The 24257-nt window shown below is 43.4% G+C and overlaps 2 protein-coding genes and 1 pseudogene across 2 annotated transcripts; 1 reads left to right on the top strand and 2 right to left on the bottom strand.

Moving 5' to 3' along the window:
- The first annotated feature begins 4489 nt into the window (after positions 1-4489).
- Positions 4490-24157, top strand: LOC144672509 (uncharacterized; annotated as a pseudogene).
- LOC144672360 (histone H3) lies at positions 5395-5805 on the bottom strand. Its single transcript, XM_078534206.1, has one exon. It carries the CDS (start codon positions 5803-5805, stop codon positions 5395-5397), a length of 411 nt encoding a protein of 136 aa, XP_078390332.1.
- LOC144672456 (histone H1-like) lies at positions 8104-8760 on the bottom strand. The gene has a single exon (XM_078534298.1). The coding sequence runs from the start codon at positions 8758-8760 to the stop codon at positions 8104-8106; it is 657 nt and encodes a 218-aa protein (XP_078390424.1).
- Positions 24158-24257: the final 100 nt, after the last annotated feature.

The raw sequence follows: 24257 nt of genomic DNA, 5'->3' as shown, positions 1-24257 counted from the left end.
CATAATCGATGTTTTAAAGCATCTGCCATGTATTTGCTTTTCATACATTGAAAACTGACAGATAGCGAGAAAAGTCCATTCAGTCATAACAGAGATTACATAACCACATAACATTACTGAGAGAATGAGTAAATCTTAGATTGGCTTACAATAGATTTATAGGTACAGGATGTAGTTGACATACAAAAGAACTGATAATTTTAAGGTATTTTCACATTTAAATGTCAGAAACTGAGAGGTTGATTCAAACACACGATGATCGATTTGACACTGAATAACCCAATGTAATATTCACATTCACACACCACACACATTGCAAACATTGACAAATGCCAAGAGAGACCCACACTCACATGTCAGACATTGGCAGATGCAGAATAAAAACTCTCATTCTCATGCTACAGACTGACGAATAGAGGGGGAGAGAAAAGAAAAGCGCCAATCACTTCCAAGCAACGAACTGCTACATAATAAAATAAATGCTCACACACCAGAAATTCACAGGGGCAGTCTAACACCGGCACACATTTACCAGGAACTGACAGAGATCGTGGCAAAGTCATTTTTACACAACCCGGAGACCTATAGATACAGGAGGGGCGGGGTTTGGGGGTGGGTGCGGAGCTGTTGGTAGGGAATCTAATTCACGTACCTGAATTAGCACACGGCTGTATAGAACTTACACTCAATATCAAAAAACTGGCAGGTAACAAAAAAGACACAGTCTCTTATGTCAAAATATCTGACAAGTATTGAATAAAAAGCGCACTCACACAGCAACAGTCAACACATGCTGTGAAATGAAACTCCAAGACCGTCAATTACAGAGCAATATCTCTGTCCCTTGCTTGAAAACAACAGGTATGGCATAAAACACATCAGTGAATCCAGTGACCGAGAAGTACCCAGTTAGGGTGAATATTGCATTGCAAAAACCATCAAGTGCAGAAGAAAACACATTGTGTCGATCTGTATGGAGCGGAAGTAATTGGCCGCTGTCGTAGTCTTTTTAACGGAGGTGAGCTTGGCCATGTTCAAGAGCAGCATCAGGCCTATTGTTTTCTAGATGTTTGATCAGAAAGAGCCAGATCCAAGTTATAGTGAACTGCTGCCATCTCCTGACAGAAGATGAGCCGTGCAACAACATACGTACGCAGCAGAAGCACTTTAAATTAGATGATGTAACGGGGAATTGACAAAATCAAATTCAAAAGTCCAAAACTCTATAGTGTGATGTGTTCCTATATGCAGATGGTGTAGCGTAGGATAGAGTCTGATGGTCAGACAGGGATTAACATACCTGCCTTACAAGCAGTTGACCATAGTTTGATAACTGCCTGTTGCACTGGATGCTTATTGACCATCCTGTCAATGCAAATCAGAGAACTAATCCCTGCACAGAAGGAGGCCACTGCTAACGATTAAAAAGTGATCAATCAGGACGGTCATTGATGTGTTCCCAATGTGAAATTCGGCTTCGGGGCGCTGCCGCACTCATAAAGCCGATATTGACAAGTACAGTCAATAACATATCACCACTCTCATAGGGGGGACTGACAGATACAGAAGAAAGCTGGATTCTCGTAACAGGGGCAGACACCCACATTATAAAACCACAGACACATACCAGAGATGGAGAGGTGCAGAATAAAATCAATTTTTCCATAACCGACTTTTCAAAATAAGAAGAGATTGGGTACAGAGAGATCAGATGTTGATAACTACAGTAAAATTACACGTGAAAATTCATCAAAACATGTAAGTTGATAATTAAAACATAACAGCCCGTACCAAAGACCAAGAGTCTGGGGGCACGTTAAATTCCCCTCAAAAGATCTCATGCCATATCTGAAATAAGGAGAAAGTGTAATTTTAATTAGTACAGCATGAATACACAACACGTTCCAGGTCAATATGCTCACTATGATTCATAACGTAAAATCGTTACAAACTGAACCAATCAGATATGAGGTACACAGCATGTAATTTCAAGGGTCTCATTATCATTCACAAAGACTTTTGCCGAGTTGCAGCCTGAATGCTATACCTTAATTCAAACAAAACAAATGAATAAAACCTGTCTTTGTTAAATACAAAGTTTCATGTCTAAATCTGCAACAGAGCCGGGAAACAGTAATAGATTAACGCATTGAAGAAATAGTTTTCACACACATGCATGGGATACATATTTGGTACAGGAGAAAGCTACACATGTACAATAAAGGAAAAATATACACAGAGCACAAATTTGAGATACACGATCGGTACAATCACTGAGATATAGGGAATTAATTCCACCATAGGTGACGTTCACAGGATTGACACTTAAATTTCATGTAAATTAATTCCAAAACTACATCCTGTACCGGACGAAGACAAACGGGAAATGAGTCCTGCACAATCCCACACAAACACTCACACACTCGCAGAGTCATGCTCTAACACACACAGACACACATGCAAAGCAAACTCACACACACATACATAAACACACATGCGCACAAGATCTCTTACATACATACACAAACACACGCACACAAATACTTAAACACAGGTGCACCTAGGACAAACAAAGCATTTATCCAACCACAAACAAAATAGCAGAAAATTAAATGCAGAGATAGAGCCACACACTCAAACACGCGCACACACAAACACACACACACACACACAAACACAGATACAGACAAACACGAACACACAAACACACACACACACACAGACACAAACACGCACACACACACGACAAAAAAAGGAAAAACAGTCAAAAAGACACAGAGGAAACCCACAGTCACATAACATGCCACAGATTGACGAACACAAAACAACGCTCACTCAAAGATGTTGAATCAATCAGTATCTCTTTGAACCACACATTAATTTCCAGATATTGACAGATTCAAATGGAATTCACTCTCACTGATTGCACCAGGGCATAGAATTAATCCCACTCTTGAGTACATAAGAGATACTTAGCGATACACAGAGGTACAATTAAATCCACCTATAATACAAGATTACTGCTTAGTGCAAAATTAACTCGATCACAGTACACGGATAGCGACAGGACATAATGAAATACACAATTTCTCAATCCTAAACAGAAATTGTGAAATGAAATGAATTCTACACCGCAAGGGAGCCAAAACTGAAATTTAGAGTATTAATCCTGCAGTCATACACAGTACCACAAACTGACAGGTGCTGAAGGGTAACACCTTTCGTGTGTAGCACCAGAGACTGATACACACGGAATGAATCTGGCATTTTTACAGCTTGTCAAAAGCTGATGGCAGCAGAAGCAAAGTCCACCTCACAGTCACTTCCAGGCCCTGACAGCTATAGAATAAAATGCATAAATGAATTGCAGTGACGGAGAGGTTCAGAGCTAAAGTCACTATTCCAATGCAGAAAACAGCAAGTGCAGAATATAACAGCTTGTTCCGATCAGTATGGAGGGCGATGAGTTGGCCACTACCATTGCCTCTTTAACGGGGGGCGGGAGGCGAGCTCGGCAAGTTCCAAGAGCAGCATTAGGCCCGTTGCTTCTCGACGTGTGTTCAGAAACGATAAGGTGCAAGTTATTGTGACCTGGCTCCATCTGCAGACCGAACACGAGTCGTGCAACAAGATAAATACTCATTCGGAACCACTTCAAATTGGAGTGAATTAATAACCTGCAATCTGGATACAATATTATAATGTAATTTTAATATTTTAAAATAATATCACACTTGTACATCCAGTCTGATATTGCTTAACCGCAGCACTCGGTAAACGTGAATTTCCGCCGGCTGTTAGGACTGCAAAAAGGTCCGAGTTTAAACACGAATGGATTCCTGGTTTTAAAAGCGAGTGAGGTATTTGCGTTTAAAGATGATATAGTACAATAAGGGAGGCCTAACTTTTAATAGTTTGGAACTGACTGTGTTAACTGTAACGGCGATTTTCTGCATGAAATTAGCTCCTCGTTTTACAAATGTGCTGGCGGGATTTTCAATATTGAATAATACGAAGGATTAGAATCTGTTAAATTGGGGCCTTGAATTTCCGCTTGATGTCAGATACATGAAACTCCGCACTCCCAATCAGAAATTAACAGATACAGGTAAACTGCAGACCAGACAAATTAGAGAGAGATTGAGTGAATATTACATTCTTAGTCTGAAAACTGAATTAGCTATTCCGATTTAAGTGCGATTTATCATTTGATCTATTATTTGGCGGTAGTTTCAAATATGAAATTTATAATCGGTTAGTAACTGACGATTTGGCGCTCTTTCTTTCCGAATTCAATTTCGTGGCGACTCCAGATTGGTGAGTCAGGCAGAGATCTGATTGGCAATGTGAAAAATTTGACGATAATCTTAAGAATATTACAATTAACCAATCAGCTCTGAGCGCACCACCATTCCTCCTGAGGGTATAAGGGAACTGAAAGAAGGCGGATATCAGCATTCTCTGTGAAAGTGCTTGTGAGATTGTTACAATGTCTGGAAGAGGAAAGACCGGTGGGAAAGTTCGGTCCAAGGCCAGGTCTCGCTCCTCCCGGGCCGGACTGCAATTCCCGGTGGGCCGCGTTCACAGGCTGCTGAGGAAGGGGAACTACGCTGAGCGTGTGGGTGCCGGTGCCCCGGTCTATCTGGCCGCCGTGCTGGAGTATCTGACGGCTGAAATCCTCGAGCTGGCCGGCAACGCGGCCCGGGACAACAAGAAGACCCGCATCATCCCCAGGCACCTGCAGCTGGCCGTCCGCAACGACGAGGAGCTCAACAAGCTGCTGGGAGGGGTGACCATCGCTCAGGGCGGGGTGCTGCCTAATATCCAGGCCGTGCTGCTGCCCAAGAAAAGCGGCGCCTCTGCAGCCACCAAGACCAAGTGAAGCGACCATTCTTTAAACTGAGAACCCAAAGGCTCTTTTCAGAGCCACTCACTTAATCAGTGAAAGGGGCGACCTGTTGTCTATCCGGATGCGCGATAACATCCCTATCGATTCGGAATGACATTATATTTCTAATGCGATCTGTGAAAGCGCTGCTTACAACGAGACGCTGGCGCTGTTGCCTTTTCCAGACATGAGGAGTCTGTGCTGCATCTATATATGACCAACTGCCAATGTTCAGGGAAATGTTCTTTGAATAATTAACTCATCCCATTTCCAATTAAATGATGTAAAATTACAAACAAATATAAACGGAAGCACCTCATAATTCCAAATGCAGCAGAGGGAGGGAACTGGGTAATCAAAAGGAAAGAAAATAAATTTAGGTTTGAGGGTTTCAGGTGCTGGAGTGTTTAACAAGAGATCGCAGCTCTTTCTCTGACCGACTTGGTAGCTCTTAAAAGAGCCTTTGTGGTTCTCGGTGTTGAAGTCTAGAGTCGGGTAGGGTGAGTCTAGGCGCGCTCCCCGCGGATGCGGCGGGCCAGCTGGATGTCCTTGGGCATGATGGTGACTCGCTTGGCGTGGATGGCGCACAGGTTGGTGTCCTCAAAGAGCCCCACCAGGTAAGCCTCGCTGGCCTCCTGCAGGGCCATGACGGCCGAGCTCTGGAAGCGCAGGTCGGTCTTGAAGTCCTGAGCGATCTCTCGCACCAGGCGCTGGAAGGGCAGTTTGCGGATCAGCAGCTCGGTGGATTTCTGGTAGCGGCGGATCTCCCGCAGAGCCACAGTGCCGGGCCTGTAGCGATGGGGCTTCTTGACGCCGCCCGTGGCTGGAGCGCTCTTGCGGGCAGCTTTGGTAGCCAGCTGCTTGCGGGGAGCTTTCCCTCCGGTCGACTTGCGCGCTGTCTGCTTGGTCCTGGCCATGATAACAAACGCTGTGGAACACAGACTCTGAGAATGATCAAGCCGCTCTGTGTCTGTCTATTTAAGACATGTCCGTCACCTCCCTCCTGTCCTGATTGGATGCAGCGCAATCCCGCCCAGAAATTTGAAAAGAGCAGCGGGCTGCATGGATTCCTGGGCCCTGATTGGTGGAGCAGAAACTGACAGTTCATCAATTTCACAATGCCCGCCAATTTCAAAGGGACGAGTAACTGACATTAAAATAAACCTAGTTTGAAGGCAGATAAAATCAATCTGAATGGACAAATATCACAAGGTCTCAATGTTTGCGAGCCCCATTTCGGTCCCAGCTCCGACTTCCGGCTTCTGAACGTGGATTAAATTCTCATTCATTCCCTGATCGGTTTACAGCAGGCTGGTATAAAACTCCTATTGATGGGCGGAATTTTGGGTCTCACATTTAAAACTGATCAACCTTATCGGTTTATTCATGTCAAAGCCCTATAGATGTTATAGAGAGAATGGCTTGGCTCTTGTTTCTAGTGTTTTATGGCTGGGGGAGGCGATGTGGGTGGGCGGATTGCGCACCCTTTCTGTAAATCAAGTTAATATCTAAGTTTACATATTTGAACTATCTTCCACAATGTGCGTAAATGCATCTTCGCAGTCCAAACCATGCACCAAAAGCAGATCATCCACTTCACCCTTCCGTCCGTCCTGAGATGCAGAATCGAGGTGATTAAGTGTAGTCAGATTTTTCTATCAGCCTCTCAATATTCGCCTTACATTCCCGTTTAAATTCGGGTTATTTCATTGATCGCCCTGGTACAGGCCAGAATAAAGTTGTTCAGTGCTCCCTGGAACTAGACAACATGCTGCATCGGAACAGGCTAATCCATTAAAAGCTGGTATACTGGTACCCCCCACACCCTGTCATGTCTCAACGACCCAGGAACAGATGGCGAAGAAAAAAGACAGGGTGATAATGGGGCGAAGAAGCGAGAATGATGTGTCTCAAAATAGTTACTCCTGATTAAAGTGTAATAAATGATGGCCTTTATCTTGTGAACTCGGTGTTAGTTTGGGAGCTGTCGTGTTCCTCAGTCAAGCTTTGAATCGAGTTTCGGCAGGAATCATGGAAACGAATTCCTGAAAACCGAACTAAATTAAACCATGAAACTTGTGTGACTCACGATCATATTGTTAATGGAAAATGCGCAGATGGAAACGCTGTGTTTATATAAAACGACATATCGCTTTCCCTCTCCCGCTCTGAGGTCACTTGCTCTCAAGGTGAGGTTGTGGGCGGCTCTTAGAAGAGCCTTTGGGTTTTGTTATAGAGTCGGGTCGATTTGTTCAGCCGCCGAATCCATAGAGAGTGCGGCCCTGGCGTTTCAGAGCGTACACCACATCCATGGCGGTGACCGTCTTCCGCTAGGCGTGCTCGGTGTAGGTGACAGCATCCCTGATCACATTCTCCAGGAAAACCTTCAGCACCCCGCGGGTCTCCTCGTAGATCAGGCCCGAAATGTCTGAGGAAGGGATAGAGAGAATGTGTGAGAGGCGGGGCGGGAGAGACTGAGTGACAGACAGAACAACGTCTTTGGTAAACCAGCTCCTCCTCCTGCCTGCCAGAAACAGAATTGTATTTGTCAAATTCTAAAGGGAAGTGAACAGAGTCTTTGAACAGAACTTACACACTTGAATATGATGAAGCAGCTAATTAGCAACTCGAATCTATTAAACATTGTCTTGTCCGTCTCATTTCCGCCTCAATAATGAACTTTCCTTACGAGTCAATTTCTGCTTCGATTTCAACCCCAGCTCCAATTCCATCCCCACCCACACCTCCGCTCCCACAGTGATTGGGAATTTAGCCAACATCTCCCAACCGAATGAGAGAAAATAATGGGTTTGGGTGTCAGCTGTGAGGAGTTTCCTTTACACCTGGTTTCTCTATTGCAGACTCCCACCCTGAATATTTGAATAAAGAAAGGAAGATAAACATTAACTGCTCTTGGACACACCCCGGATACGAATCGGAAAGGTTATCGATGTGTGTTGTTGCAGGAATGAGTGTCGGAGTAGGGGGAGGGAGTGGAAGTGCGGGTGAAGCGCATTTCAGTGATTCAGCGGGAATATTGGATTTACAGGAAAATAAAACATTTCCACCTGAAATCAGCTCCCAGCGCGGAGACAGGGATCAAATGATCAGGGGATCAGCTCTTTCGTGTGAAATGTGGGTGGCTCTGAAAAGAGCCTTTTGGGTTTAGAGGTTTACAATTTGCTCGGGACGTTTCCCTTCTTTTCTGTCTTTGCTTATCTCGTTTTGGGCTTGGCCCTCGCTATCGCCACTTTTTTGACGCCCGTCACCTTCTTGGCCGGAGACTTTTTCTTGGGGGCTGCTTTCTTCACCGGTTTTTTGGGAGTTGCCGCCTTCTTGGCTGTTTTCTTGGCCGCTGCTTTCTTCGCTGGGGATTTCTTGGCCGCTGCTTTCTTGACTGGAGATTTCTTGGCCGTTGCTTTCTTGACTGGAGTTTTTTTGGCCGCTGCTTTCTTTGCTGTCACCTTCTTGGCTGCCGCTTTCTTCACTGGAGATTTCTTGCCAGCTGCTGCCTTCGCCTTCTTTCCCACTTTCCCCGGGGTTGTGTTCTTAGGGACTTTGAAGGAGCCCGAGGCGCCCGTGCCCTTGACCTGAACCAGGAAGCCATTCTTCACATTCCTCTTGATGCTTTGCTTGATCTGGGAGCCCAGTTTCTCCACATCCAGCCCTTTGCCGCGCAGCGCCTTCTTGATCGCGGGCAGCGACATCCCCTTGCGATCGCTGCAATCCGCCACAACCTTGAGGATCTGCTCGCCCAGCTTGGGACCGGCTGCACTGCTCCGGGGAGCCGCCTTCTTCTTCTTCTTGGGAGTCTTGACCTGGGCGGCGGGAGCGGCTGGAGGAGCCGTTTCGGCGGCTGCAGTATCGGTCATGTTCCGGGACTCTGCACAAAAGTGTCTCTGTCAATCTGAACGGGCTCAGAAATGAAGCCGCTGGTGGCGGCACTGAGCTACTTAAAGGCAGCGAGCGGACGGGGCGGAGACAGGCTGCTGTCAGCTCCAGGCTGCTGCTGCCTCTCTGTGTTTTTCTCTCCTCACAAACTTCCCAATTCCATGGAAATTCCGGCTCTGCAGTGTCCCAGACTGAATCCTTCTCATCTCTGACACTGTAATGTTCGCTGTCGAAAATATTTCACTCGAATTGAAGACTCCAATTTCGATTTAAACCCGATTAACTGCGGCTCCTTCACCCGATCGATGACATGTCCTCTACTTTTAGTCTGAAATCTAGAAAACAACAAAGAAATTGTCTTGAAATCTCACTTTGGCGTCAAGCTGGGGAGCAGGGGGTGTATTTCTTTGGAAATTATTTTTATTTTACCTAAGCGGGACTCGGAAATGTCCTGATCAGAACGGTCACACAAACACAGTTTCAATCCTCTGACTCGCCCGCCCACTTCAAACACTCTCTTACACAATGTTCACATTTAAAGGTTCATTGGCAACAAGATGAACAATTGTGAATGTCTCGGTAGAGATTTCCTTCTCTTTTCGATCCTTGCTCCGGTTTCTATTTATTTGCTGTCGATTGTGAATTCAGCTAACATTAAACACTCTGAGGCATTGGACCCGCAGAGAGTCTGATTCGCAGATTCCGCGGTAGTGCCAAACATATATGATTTCAAGTAATTGTCTGAATAGCTCACATCAAGATGTTTATTTCTGGTGACAATACAAATTATCTGCTCCCAGTCGCTCTAGATTTCCCTTTTAACGTTGCTCCTCCTGAACTGAGATGTCACAATTTCACCAATTGCCTTTTATCCCAATCTCAACACCCAGAGAAGTCCAGTTATGTATGGAGGCACTTTCGCGCATCATAAGACCATAAGACATAGTAGCAGAAATTAGGCCATTCGGCCCATCGAGTCTGCCCCGCATTAAATCATGGCTGATAAGTTTCTCAACCCCATACTCCCACCTTCTCCCCGTAACTTTTGATTCCCATACCAATGAAGAACCTATCTATCTCGGTCTTAAATGCACTCAGTGACCTGGCCTCCACAGCCTTCTGTGGCATTGATTTCCATAGATTCACCACTCTCTGGCTAAAGAAGTTTTTCATCATTTCTGTTCTAAAAGGTCTGCCCTTTACTCTGAGGCTGTGCCCTTGGGTCCTAGTCTCTCCTACTAATGGAAACATCTTCCCCACGTCAATTCTATCCAGGCCTTTCAGTATTCTGTAAGTTTCAATCAGATCCCCCCTCATCCTTCTAAACTCCATCGAGTATTGACCCAGAGTCCTCAAATGTTCCTCATATGTTAAGCTTTTCATTCCTGGGATCATTCTCATGAACCTCCTCTGGACCCTCTCCAGGGCCAGCACATCCTTCCTGAGATACGGGGCCCAAAATTGCTTACAATATTCTAATGTGGTCTGACCAGAGCCTTAGAAACCCTCAGCACCACATCCCTGCTTTTATATTCTAGTCCTCTCGAAGTAAATGCCAACATTGCATTTGCCTTCCTAACTAATGACTCAACCTGCAGTTAACCTTAAGGGAATCCTGGACTAGCACTCCCAAGTCCCTTTGCACTCCAGATTTCTGAATTCTCTCCCCATTTAGAAAATAGTCTATGCCTCTATTCTTCCTACCAAAATGCATGACCTCACACTTCCCCACGTTGTATTCCATCTGTCACTTCTTTGCCCATTCTCCAAACCTGTCCAAATCCTTCTGCAGCCTCCCCGCCTCCTCAATACTACCTGTCCCTCCACCTATCTTTATATCATCTGCAAACTTAGCCAGGATGCCCTCAGTTCCTTCAACTAGATCATTAATATATAAAGTGATAAGTTGTGGTCCCAACACTGACCCCTCCAAAACTCCACTACTCACCGGCCGCCATCCTGGGGTGGACCCCCCTATGCCCATTCTCTGCCTTCTGCCAGACAGCCAATCTTCTATCCATGCTAGTACCTTGCCTCTAACACCATGGGCTCTTATCTTACTGATCAGCATCCTGTGTGGCACCTTGTCAAAGGCCTTCTGGAAGTCCAAATACATAACATCCATTGGCTCTCCTTTGTCTAACCTACTCGTTACCTCCTCAAAGTATTCTAACAGATTTGTCAGGCATGACCTCCCTTGGATGAAACCATGCTGACTTTGCCCGATTTTACCATGCACTTCCAAGTATTCTGAAATCTCATCCTTAATAATGGACTCTAAAATCTTACCAATGACCGAAGTCAGGCTATTAAACCTGTAATTTCCCGACTTTTGCCTCACTCCCTTCTTAAACAAGGGGGTTACATTAGCGATTTTCCAGTCCTCTGGGAACATCCCTGAGTCCAGTGATTCCTGAAAGATCACCACTAACGCCTCCACTATCTCTTCAGCTATCTCCTTCAGAACTCTGGGGTGTAATCCATCTGGTCCAGGTCATTTATCCACCTTCAGACCTTTCAGTTTTCCTAGCCCCTTCTTATTGTTAATTGCCACCATACTCACCTCTGTCCCCCGACTCTCTTGAACTTTGGGCATGTCACTCGTGTCTTCCACTGTGAAGACTGTCGCAAAGTACCTATTCAGTTCCTCCGCCATTTCTTTGTTCCCCACTAATCCTTCTCCAGCGTCATTTTCCAGCGGCCCAATATCCACTTTTGCCTCTCTCTTGCCCTTTATATATGTAAAAAAAATTTTTGCAATCTTCTTTTATATTACTGTTTGTTTACCCTCATATTTAATCTTCTCCCTCCTTATTTCTTTTTTAGTTGTCCTCTGTTGGTCTTTGTAGGCTTCCCAATCCCCTGGTTTCCCACTGCTCTTCGTCGCATTGTATGCTTTCTCTTCAGCTTTTATGCTGTCCCGGACTTCCCTTGTCAGCCATGGTTTCCTCGTCCTCCCTTTAGTATGCTTCTTCTTCCTAGGGATGAATTTTTGCTTTTTCTCCCAAATTACTCCCAGAAACTCCTACCATTGATGTTCCACTGTCTTTCCTGCTAGGCTTATCTCCCAGTCAATTCTGGCCAGCTCCTCCCTCATGCCTCTGTAGTTGCCTTTATTCAACTGTAATACCGTTACATCTGATTCCAGCTTTTTCCTCTCAAATTGCAGGGTAAATTCTATCATAATATGGTCACTTCCTCCTAAGGGTTCCTTCACCTTTAGTTCCCTTAGCTGCCTCATTACACATCACTAAATCTAGAATTGCCTGTTCCCTAGTGGGCTCCACCACAAGCTGCTCCAAAAAGCCATCGTGTAGACATTCCACAAATTCCTTTTCTTGGGATCCACTACCAAGCTGATTTTCCCATTCTACCTGCATATTGAAATCCTCCATGATCACTGTAAACTTGCCTTTCTTACACGCCTTTTCTATCTCCTGGTGTATCTTGTGGCCCACATCCTGACTACTGTTCGGAGGCCTGTACATAAATCCCATTATGTTTTTTTTTACCTTTGTGGTTCCTCAACTCTAACCACACAGATTCTACATCCTCTGACCCTACATCATTTCTTGCTATCGATTTAATTTCATTTCTTACTAACAAAGCAACCCCACCTCCTCTGCCAATCTGCCTATCTTTTCGATAGGTTGTATATCTTTGGATATTTAGCTCCCAGCCCTGATCCCCTTGCAGCCATGTCTCCGTAATGCCCACCAGATCATACCTGCCAATTTCAATCTGCGCCACAAGCTCATTTACCTTATTTCGTATACTGTGTGCATTCAGATACAACACCTTCAGTCCTGTATTTCCCGTCCCCTTTCTCATTGTCGTCCCTTTATCTGATGTGCTTGAAGTTAGATTCCTAGCCCTTTCCAAACACTCTGTCCTATTTTGTGTTCTGGAGACTTTAATAGCCTCTCCTGGGCTCTCCTTTCTTTTCAGTTTTTTCATAATTTTCCATGAAGTTGTATCCACCACCCCACACGCTAACCTGCTGCTCTGTTTCCCATTAGTCATATTTCTTGCAGTTTTACCCTTCCCTCCCCCCCCCCACTTTCTAGTTTAAAGTCCTGGTGAATACTCTACTTACGCTTTTCGCTAGAACATTGGTCCCAGATCGGTTCAGGTGGAGACCGTCCCAATGGTACAGATCCCTCCTGTTCCAATACTGATGCCAGTGCCCCACGAAATGGAACCCCTCTTTCCCGCACCACTCCTTTAGCCACGTGTTTACTTCCCTTATTCTTGTGTCCCTATGCCAAATTGCACGTTGCTCGGGTAGTAATCCAGAGATTATAACCCTTGAGGACCTGTTCTTTAATTTAGTTCCTAGTTCCTGATAATCCCCAAACAGGTCCTGTTTCCTAGTCTGAACTATGTTATTTGTCACGACGTGGACCACAACAACTGGATCCTCCCACTCCCTCTCCAATATCCTTTCAATCCGGTCAGAGATGTCCTTCATCCTGGCACAGGGCAGGCAACATACAATGCGGGACCCTCGATCCTGCTTACAAAGGAATCTATCAATTCCCCTAATTATAGAATCCCCTACAACTACCACTTGTCTCTGTGCTCCCCCCTCTTGAAGGGCCTCCTGTGCCACGGTGCCGTGGTCAGCTGGCTCATCCTCCCTACAGCCCTGTTCCCCATCCATACAGGGAGCAAGTACGTTGTACCTGTTGGACAAGGTCAAGAGCTGAGGGTCCTCACTTACTGAACACAGGATCCCTCTACCTGCCTCAATTGCAGTCACACCCTGCTGACCCTGACCACTGACCGGATTTGAGGTACTTAATCTACCAGGTAAGACCGCCTCCTCATACAAAGCGTCCAGGTAACTGTCCCCCTCCCGAAGGTGCCGCAGTGTCCAGAACTCGGACTCCAGCTCATCAATTCTGAGCCGGAATTCCTCCAGCAACAACACTTGCTGCAGATGTGGTCACTGTGGCTCGCATTGGGATCTGCCAGCTCCCACATCATACAGCTACAGCACATCACCTGCCCAGCCATCTGTACTTAGACAATTAATTTATTAATTAGCTTTGCCGTGTTTTTTTTTTCAAATTTGGTGCAGATTTCCTACCAACCAATCAGGTCACAGCTTTCATGTGACGTCACTTTTTCAGTTTTGGCTTCAGTTACTCTGTGCCCCGAGGTCACCACTCTGCTGCTCCTCCCTCCGAGTCTGCTCCCTAGAGACAAGACTGCGAATCCTCAAGGTAAGCTAGGTTTACACTCACCGCTTCGGTTCTCCTCCCTCCGAGTCTGCTCCCAGGATTTACTCAGCAATCAGCTGCTTTTTCTTTAAATTCCACTTTCAGAAGAGTATCCCTCGCAGATTTGGTGCACTCCTGGAGACACTGCCTCTTCCCCTCTCTCTGTTTTTTAGGTTTGAGGATGAGGGAGGGATGGAAACACTACAGCAATGTAATGCTTGGGGCTATTCCATTCTTTGACAGTGGGTCCTCCTCGATTCCCTCCTGAGTCGCGGTGGCTGCGATGACTTCTCCCATCGTCACGTTCCTGACAGTGACAGAGTTTTTCAGAGCAGAATTCGATGTTTGACTGGAGATAATCTAATGAAATGTCATACTTGAATTTCTGAGAGGAGAATGAACAGTGACAGTCCCTCACCTCACATGGGAGGAGTGTGAGTATCAGTTTATATAATCTTATCAGTAACATTAGTAACATGCACATCAACAGCAGTAGAGGGATGGGGGACAACTGAATAATATCGATCCCTTGATACAGTTCAGGGAATGTTCATGAGCAGCTTCCAGTTGTTGACTGGTGAGGAAATCATGATCAAGTTGGAATAATCGTCATTGGAGTTTAGAAGATTGAGAGGTTTTCTTTTTGAAACACTGAATATTCTGAAGCTGATCGATAAGGCTTATAGATCCCCCAGCGGTGCGAAATACCAGGCCTCATCTCTCATTAACATTGGAGGAGAGGCAGATACATTTCTGTCCCACAGTCCAGGAAACTGAGTGGTGTTGAGGCAATAATAATGAAATATAACATTCTATAAACTCTGGAACTCTCGGGAAATCTTCGACTAAAATTGTTGAATACGACAGTCAGTGACTGACATTTTCAATCTGATTATATTAACCTGAGACTTTTACGATCTGATATTAAGTTCTGAGCTATAACAGCAAACAGACCTATTCGACATGTGGATTAATTTGCGGAGACCGTCGAATGAACAGCAAAGACGCCCAGTTTGGATTTAATACAGGGATGGCCCTCCTGCTCGTAACGTCTCTGCCCGTTCCCCACATTCCAATTCCTATGCTCAAGGCTGAGGAAATTGACATGGGGAAGGACCAGATGACCTGGTTTTGTTCTTAGTTAGTTTCCAACAGCACATGCGCATTGCAGCCCTGCGTTTTGGAATTTCTCGGTGACTAGTCGGGCGCATGCGCGCTTCCCTTCCCACCAACCACTGCCCTTGACGTCCTTTCACTCAGCGAGCGGAAGACCTTTGTTTCAAACAGACGGAAATGGAAATACTGGGGCCCGGGTAAGCGAGTAAACAGCGTTCTGATTCCAGCAGGGCACCGGTTTGTCAGTGTGGACACAGAAATCATCATTGACTCGGGGTAAGTTCAGGGGGAACCGGGGGGCTGTTTGTAAGAGGCGGAGCGGAGCGGGAACGTGTTCCGGAACTTGGAGTGAGCTGGTGGTCGGGGAGAGGCCTTTCTGGGGCTGTGTGTGGCCCTGCTGAGGGAGACAGAACCTGAGCAAGCTGCAATTGAAAACTATTGGGATATCCCCCCTCAATCCTGTAATGCATATTCCAAGTTTAGCTGCTGATTCACACAACGTGTTGGCTTTTGGACAGTGAATCGTGGAAACAGACGGAGCGTAAGGAGTGGAGCAGTAATGTTAACGACACGTGTTGCAGGCACCAGCTGTTCAGCTGAGGCGTCTCAAAGAAACATTGTACCTTCCACAGTTAGATTGAGTTGGCGGTTCTTACAAAGGGAGCTGGAAATTGAAATCTGTCCTGTACCAATATCTCTGGGCCCGCGTAGTGACACACTTGGAGCAGTGCAGATGCGGGTTGTTTCTGAATCTCACTCAATAGTTAGAAGTGGAATCAGACACTGTAGTTTTTTCGTTGTCCGCCATGATATGTACAGTATTTTTGAAATTGATTATCAGTTGAAATATTACATTGATCTATTGCCTTTTACTGACCTCAGCTGATTTTGCCTTACTGGAGATATCTTTCTTCCTCTCTGGCAGGTTAATGAAGGGGTCAGTTTCAATCTCAAGTTCCACCAGCCAACACAGAGGTGCAGCTATCTCCTTCTAACTGGCAGCAGGTACGATCCTACTCCAAGAGTGCACAGATACAGACAGAACATCACTGTGACCATCACCCAGAGCAGAAATAGTCAGACTCGAATTGAACTCAAACCCTGATACACATGATCAATCCAGTAGGCTAACACACAGGGGAGACTGAATTATATTCCCCACAAAACACTGCTACTCGGTACTGCTGAATGGTAGACCCACTGTAAGAGGTAAGCAGCGATTTCTATGTTTTTAGTGAAACCAAAGGTCAGCAAAATTCTCCAGTGAAAACTTGTACACCATAAGGGCTGGTATCAGCAGCTCTCTCTAGGGAGACCTTTGGGATCATAAGGGATTAACTGGTTAGGAGATAGAAGAGGGATGAAGATAAACACATCAGTGTAATGACAAAGAGTATCAGGGATAGAGCCAGGCTAGAACGAGATGAAGAGGCCCTGCTTGGGAAAGTAAATGTATGTTCCGCGGACTGGCGGCATCTGATTGTCATGTGATTATGTACTGCCAAGATTGGAATTAGAATAGTGTAATGTGTACGTGAACGGTTTAGTGTTTAAAAAAGATTGTTATCCTGTAATCAGTAGAGTTCTGTTTTAGGCATTCAAAGGGAGCAGACCCTCCCTGTTGTTCCCTTTAATAAACAATCCTAAACTTGTATCTTTGTCACTGTATTCGATTCTTAGAAGAAAGCACAACAGCACCAATTTCAGTCCAAAATCGCAAACATTATCAGATTGAAGGGCAGTCCATTCATGTCACAAGAGTAGATCATTAGCTACAACTTAAATATCAGACAATTAATGTTTGCAGAATTATTCATGAATACATGCAAAGTTCTCGCAAAGCAACAAGTTAAATTCCATTCCAAAAATCTTATTCAATATCAGAAATCAAGATAGAGTATATTTTTGTTAATGGAGGCGTGCATAGACATGCCAGAGGAATATTGTCACAAACACTCACTTCGACAGATCACTACAAACAAAAAATGGTTAAAACTTAACTCACAAAGCAGATATTGACAAGTACAGAGAATAACATAACACCACTCTCAGAGGAGAGTCTGACCGACACGGAACTATCCTGCATTCCCATAACAGAGACAGACAATTACATTGTAAAACCACAGACACATTCCAGGGACATAGAGATGCAGAATAAAATCAAATTTTCTATAAGCCTTTTCAAAATAGGAGAAGCATGGCTACACACATCGCTGATCTTGATGGCTACTGTAAAAACACACATGAACATGCATTAAAAACTTTAAGTCGCTGATCAAAACAAATCAGTCCATTCCATAAAACGAGAGGGACATGGAAAATAGGTTCATGCTTTCATACTAAATGGAAAACTGAAAGGTGGCCATCATTCATAAATATTGTCGGCTAACAGGCTCACCGTAAAATCGACAATGATTCAGACACACACATAAATGAGAGTCAGAGAGGAAAATGCACTTGGAGATTCTGTCAGAATAAAAGTGAAATGTAAGTATCAGACTCTGTCAGGTGCAGAGTGATATTTACCAGCTGGGAATTAACACAGACAGGGGGAGGAAAAAACACCGACAATGCTGGAAATATTCAGCAGGGACGGCAACAACTGTTTAGAAAGATTGAGGGTGAACATTACAGGCAAATGACCTTCCATCACATCAGGAATTTCAGATAACGGGCAGTTCAGCTTTTTCTCCACAGATGTTGACAATCCTGCTCAGTATTCTCAGCAATTTTCTTCCCTTTTTTTGAGGTTTCCAACATCCAGCCGAGAATATTTTGGCTTTGCTTAGTTGCAGTTGATAAACATTCCTTCATGCTAAAATCTGACATGTACAAAGGAAATCCCATATTCAGACACAAAATATCAACAGAATCTCACAAAAACTATTGTTCAGTTCATCAAAAATTGACACAAGCAGAATGGAATATATCACTTGTAAAACAGAGATTTGAGCACCGAAAATAAAACAAGAAACTGAATCAAATTGGTACAGACTAAAATCGGCATTCATACAACAGATTCACTGTAAATGCAGAGTCTCAGAAACTACATGTTCACTTTAACAAAGTAAAAGACATGCTCACAACACAAACTGGAAATGAGCGGGTAGATTGAATACCGCAGTCTCATATCTGAAAAGGTCAACTACTGATAAAATGCAAACTTACATACACCAAACCTAACAGTTACTGCTTACAGCCAAGACTATCAAAATTGAAAAGGGAAGAATTGGACATGTACAGAATGAATCCATGCCATCATGCCAGATAATTATGAGTACCAATCAACATGCACATTTCTATATTGAACAATGACAAATAAAAAGATAAGTCCATAAACACATTAGAGAGACAGAAGGAACGAAAACACAAAAAAAACACCATGAACACACACACACACACACACACATCTTCAGACATGCTCTCTCTCTCTGTCTCTCACACAGACCCAAACACAGATAAAAGCAGGCATGCACAGCCACATCATCAATCGCACAATGACAATACTATAATACTGACAGATTTTGAATAAGTCTTACATTTGCTGATAAGACACTAATAGATAAAGAATGTAGGCTATACTCATAGAAAATGTACTGAGAATAATCATAGTTACATTGTCAAAGTCAGTGAAGTAATCTCAAACATACATTCAGACATTCAAAAGTGAGAACTGCAGTGTAAAATTCACATTTGCATTCCAGACACATACCTAAAACTGGCAATTGCAATTATGACTCACGCTCACAATGCAGTTATTGACAGATACAGAATAGCACTCACATTCACATGCCACAAACTAATGGAGAGACTGAGGGAAAAAAGCTCAATAGCAAGTAAGGAAGTGCTAGAAAGTAAAACAACAAGACATTCACATGGACATTCTAACACCAGCAATCACTTACCAGAACCTGAAAGTTACTGAGTCACAGTCACATTAAGAATCCCAGAAACTGATAAATACAGCAGCAGATTAAGAAACGGAAATCATACTCACATATGTGAAAGCACACCCGACAGTTTAAAACTCACACTCATAAAAAAAACTGGCAGATGGAGACAGAAACACAGCCTTAGATGACAACAAACCTGGCATTTAAATATTTATGAGAAAAATCAGACAAAACAAAATTCGACATGTGCATTGTTATGAGGCTTAAAGATTGACAGTTACAAAGCTTTCACCTTTTCATCTCAGAAAACAATAGATACAGAATAAAATACTTAAATGCATCCCAGTGATTGTCAATGCAATCAGAGGAGTGGTCCAGCAAAGAAGGATATCACTGTTCAAATAAAAATGGCAAAATACTATTTTCATCCATGTGTTCCAAAAGTGAAACTCACCTTCATATTTCTACATGGAAAAATTACTGAAATAATAGTACAGGCCTCCAAATTAATAAATCAATCTGCAGTCGAAATATCAGGAATGAATAATGGTTGAAAGGTACAACATGAAAAGAGACAAACAAATCTTAGCTCACAAGCTGTGCTATGGGTATTCCTGCTGCATGATGATGTTAGTGACAAAGGTAGATAATAGTGACAACTTCAAAAGTCACAAAATGAACAAGGTTAAAAAGTGAGCTAGCTGCAACACTAGCTAGGTACAGGACCATTCACTGAGAGCAGAGAAACTTCCAGGTCATTATGTCCACAGTCACAACCAATTAATTGTTCATTCCCACACTGTTTCAAAGGGAAGTGACAACTTTTCAATGCAAGATACAAACTGAGCAGGAGAGTCTGATTTTATTGTTGTTGTTTGTTTTTATTTCCAGTAACCTAGATGAGAGGAGCATACATCAATCAAAATGTTCACAGAAAACACACCAAATATCAGATTTAATTATATTGTGTTGCGTTGGTCAGAAATTAATTAATTATTCTGAGCCTCATTAGACAAGAAATAACTGATTGGAAGGGACAGAATAAATTGCAGCACTGTCCCTTAGAATTTAGACATATCTATATATTTCACACCAAAAATGGCAGCATCAGTAAAGATTCAACAGCAATCCCTTTATACAAAATGAACAAATTACATATGAGGCTGTGTATCTGATTAAATATTCACAATTGTTTTCACAGAGCTAACAATCAAATGTGATTCCACAAATCCCAGGCAACTATTGAATATAACCTGTGACTACAAAACACATGAAGCCAATGTTATAGGTTAAACCAAAGGTTAACAAATACTGCTGTGTTGAGGGTTTCATAAAAATATATTCCAACACGTTTCATTAAAAGTCCAGATATAGTCTTATCTCACACTTACCTGCAACAGTGGAGAAAAACAGATACAGATTGAATAATATACCTACTTAAAAACAAAAAGCTAAAAGCTACTGCGGATGCTGGAAATCCAAAACAAAAACAGAATTACCTGGAAAAACTCAGCAGGTCTGGCAGCATCGGTGGAGAAGAAATCAGTTAACGTTTCGAGTCTTAACGACCCTTCGGCAGAACTGAAGCATAGTTAGGAGAAAGGTGAAATATAAGCTGGTTTAAGGTGGGTGGGCGGGGGGAGAGAGAAGTTGTATATACTTAGATGGGCAGAATTCTCAGGTGCAAAATTACTCACACATTCAAACACAGATCAAATACAGCTATAAGAACAAAAATAAATTCAAAGCATACCAGAGAACGGCAACTACATAATTATCCCCACATACACTGTGCCTGGGGAGCAAAAATCCATGATGCAGATGTTAATCACCCAAATTTCCAAGTGTGAAAGCTTTATAATAAATCCCACACTCACTACACTACCTGAATCTGAATGAGGCAGAAAAGATCTCATTCAAATAGAATAGCTGAAACCATAAAAATACAGAAATAACCCCACAATCACATCGTCTATTGGAAACTGTCATGTTCAATTTAATCCCCAAATCATGCACTGTAAAGGACAATGAGAGATATGCAGAGAGTGGAACATACCCATACAAACCAGATGCACAGTTCAGTGGAATGAATCACACACTCATTGTCAGCTCGTTGCTCTTAAAGACTGAATTATTACACACTCACATTCAGTTTGAGAGACTGACAATTATAGAACCATGGCCAAACTCACAGATTATACAAGACGCTGAGAAGCAATGAATTATCCCCATCTGATGCAAAGTACCAGTGAATGAAATACAGGGATAAAACCACAAACATACACTAAAAACATAACAATGAGGAAAATCCGAATGTTACAGGGCCAAATCTACAGTCAGGCAATATGTCACCAATCGACACACAAGGAAAACATACTTGTAGCAGTTGACTATATGAATATCAATTGGAACTTCACATTTGGTTCCAGATTTTGAGTGATTCGAACGAAATCTCACTTTTGGAGATAGCACATTAAAATATTAAAAATAGAGTTAGTTCCACTCTTGCAAACATCACGGATACATGGAGGGAATTATATATACGTTCACATACAAGATACTGGAGGTTACAAAATGAATGCAACTCAATCACATGTTCACCACCCTATGAGTCAACAACTTTGTCCTCAACACAGCCCGAAATGGACTACAACGTATCCTGAGATTGAACACATGTGCTAGGCCTTTCAGCCAGAGGAAACATCATCCCTGCACCCAGCCTGACCAGCGCTGTCACTATTTCATGTATTTCAAATACTTGCCCTCTCATTCTACAATCACTGAGTGTATACAGTCCGAATCGGCCCATTCTCTCCTCATGTGACAATCCTGCCAGCCCATGAATCAGCCTGGTGATCATGTGCTGCACGCAGGTCTCTTCGTAAATCAACATTTCCCAACCTATCACTATTTAAATAATACTCTGCCATTCTGTTTTTCGTACCAAAGTGGATGGATTCACATCTAGCCACTTTATACTCCATCTGCCATGTTTTTTTCCCACTCACTCAAGTTATCTAAATCTCCTTGGGCAATTTTAACTTCCTCCTCATCTCTCACATTCCCTCCTAGATTTGTGTCATCAGCAACCTTGGAAATATTATCTTTGCTTCCTTCATCACAATCATTCTTGTCTATTCTGAATACTGGGACCCAAGCACTGATCCCTGTGGCACACCACTTGTCAACTTCTGCCATTCTCAAAAAGACTGATTTATTCCTGCTCTCTTTTTCCTGTTTACTAATCCTTTCACTGTACATGCCAATCCAAACCCCCATCCCATGCACTTCAATTTGGTACACAAACCAGTTAAGTGGGCATTTAACAAAAGCTTTCTGAAAATCTAAATAGACCACATCATCTGGTTTTCCCTTATCTACTTTGCAATTTAATTCCCAAAAAAGCTACAATAGGTTTGTCAAACATGATTTCCCTTTCATAAACGCATGCTATCTTTGTCCAATCCATTTGACATTTTCAAAGTCTCTTATTATCACAGAGTGGACTCTGGTATTAAGTCTACCACTGATGGTAGGCTAATCAGTCTGTAATTCCCTGTTTTTTACGCTGCTTTATTTTTTTAGAAAATTATACATTTCAGATTAAAGTTCCCATTTATTTATCATGAACAGACAGATATTCCATGCACCCATAGCAGGGTTTAACAGATAATGTGGGGATTAAAATGAGAATAGAAGCATAATCTTATGGTGGCAGCAATATATGTCGAATGAAATATAAAATTTTCTCCAGGGATTGACATGCACCAGATAAAATCCAAACTGACTTAAAACTGAATGTTACAGAGACAAAAACAAAAACATCTATCGTTGATGTCAATTTCGGAAGAAAAGCTTCAGGGAGCGAAAACTACATTTAAGTAACAAATAATGATGATTAGGCTTAATCCCAGAATCACATAGCCTGCAGAGGATTTTCATTTGTATTGTTGGATTGGAATACAATGTATGTTTGCTGCTTCAGGGTAGACCCTGCCTTGTTGTATAAATGTAATCAAGCAGAGTCTATCTTTGAACCCTCAAAGATGCTATCCCTCCCCAGCATTATAAAAGTTGATTTGATCAATTCATTCCGTATCAGCCCTGGCGGTGTAGGAAGCCTCAGTTTCAATACTGGCAGATTTAAGCCAAAAAATGTGCACTCCGCTTTTGACACTCACGAACATGAAAAAAACAAAAGTTTGGATTCTGGAAAATTGGATCCTTTATTGTCCTCTTGTCCACAGGTAAAACCAGAAACTGATAGTTACGGGTAAACTGTAGACGAGGAAACGAGAGCGAGAAACCTTCTAACATTCTGTAAGAGAACTGCTTTAATGTTAAGCATTAGAACAATTTGTAAAGGAATTGTCCTTTGTTTAGCTAAGACGATTTCTGTGCGATATTTCCATCGATTAAATTTTTGGCGCTCTTATTCATTTTGAAATATATAATCGTTTGTTTAACTGATGATTTGGCGCCCTTAACTTCCGACTTCATACGTTGCTTGCCCGCATTGGTGAGTCAGGCAGAAATCTGACTGGTAACATGAAGAATATTATGAGCTATAATATAATTGCCCAATCAGCTCTGAGCGCACCACCATTCCTCCTGAGGGTATAAGAGAACTGAAAGAAGGCGGATATCAGCATTCTCTGTGAAAGTGCTTGTGAGATTGTTACAATGTCTGGAAGAGGAAAGACCGGTGGGAAAGTTCGGTCCAAGGCCAGGTCTCGCTCCTCCCGGGCCGGACTGCAGTTCCCGGTGGGCCGCGTTCACAGGCTGCTGAGGAAGGGGAACTACGCTGAGCGTAGTGGGTGCCGGAGCCCCGGTCTATCTGGCCGCCGTGCTGGAGTATCTGACGGCTGAAATCCTCGAGCTGGCCGGCAACGCGGCCCGGGACAACAAGAAGACCCGCATCATCCCCAGGCACCTGCAGCTGGCCGTCCGCAACGACGAGGAGCTCAACAAGCTGCTGGGAGGGGTGACCATCGCTCAGGGCGGGGTGCTGCCTAATATCCAGGCCGTGCTGCTGCCCAAGAAAACCGGCGCCTCTGCAGCCACCAAGACCAAGTGAAGCCACCATTCTTTAAACTGAGAACCCAAAGGCTCTTTTCAGAGCCACTCACTTAATCAGTGAAAGGGGCGACCTGTTGTCTATCCGCATGTGCAATAACATCCCTATCGATTCGGAATGACATTATATTTCTAATGCGATCTGTGAAAGCGCTGCTTACAACGAGA

The sequence above is a fragment of the Cetorhinus maximus genome, chromosome 38, assembly GCF_964194155.1.
Source record: "Cetorhinus maximus chromosome 38, sCetMax3.hap1.1, whole genome shotgun sequence".
Classification (NCBI taxonomy): Eukaryota; Metazoa; Chordata; class Chondrichthyes; order Lamniformes; family Cetorhinidae; genus Cetorhinus; species Cetorhinus maximus.
This window is presented reverse-complemented; position numbering and strand designations above follow the sequence as displayed.

Bases quoted from the DNA above. Each gene is read 5' to 3' on its own strand.
- LOC144672360 (XM_078534206.1), bottom strand. From the start codon at position 5,805: ATGGCCAGGACCAAGCAGACAGCGCGCAAGTCGACCGGAGGGAAAGCT.
- LOC144672456 (XM_078534298.1), bottom strand. From the start codon at position 8,760: ATGACCGATACTGCAGCCGCCGAAACGGCTCCTCCAGCCGCTCCCGCC.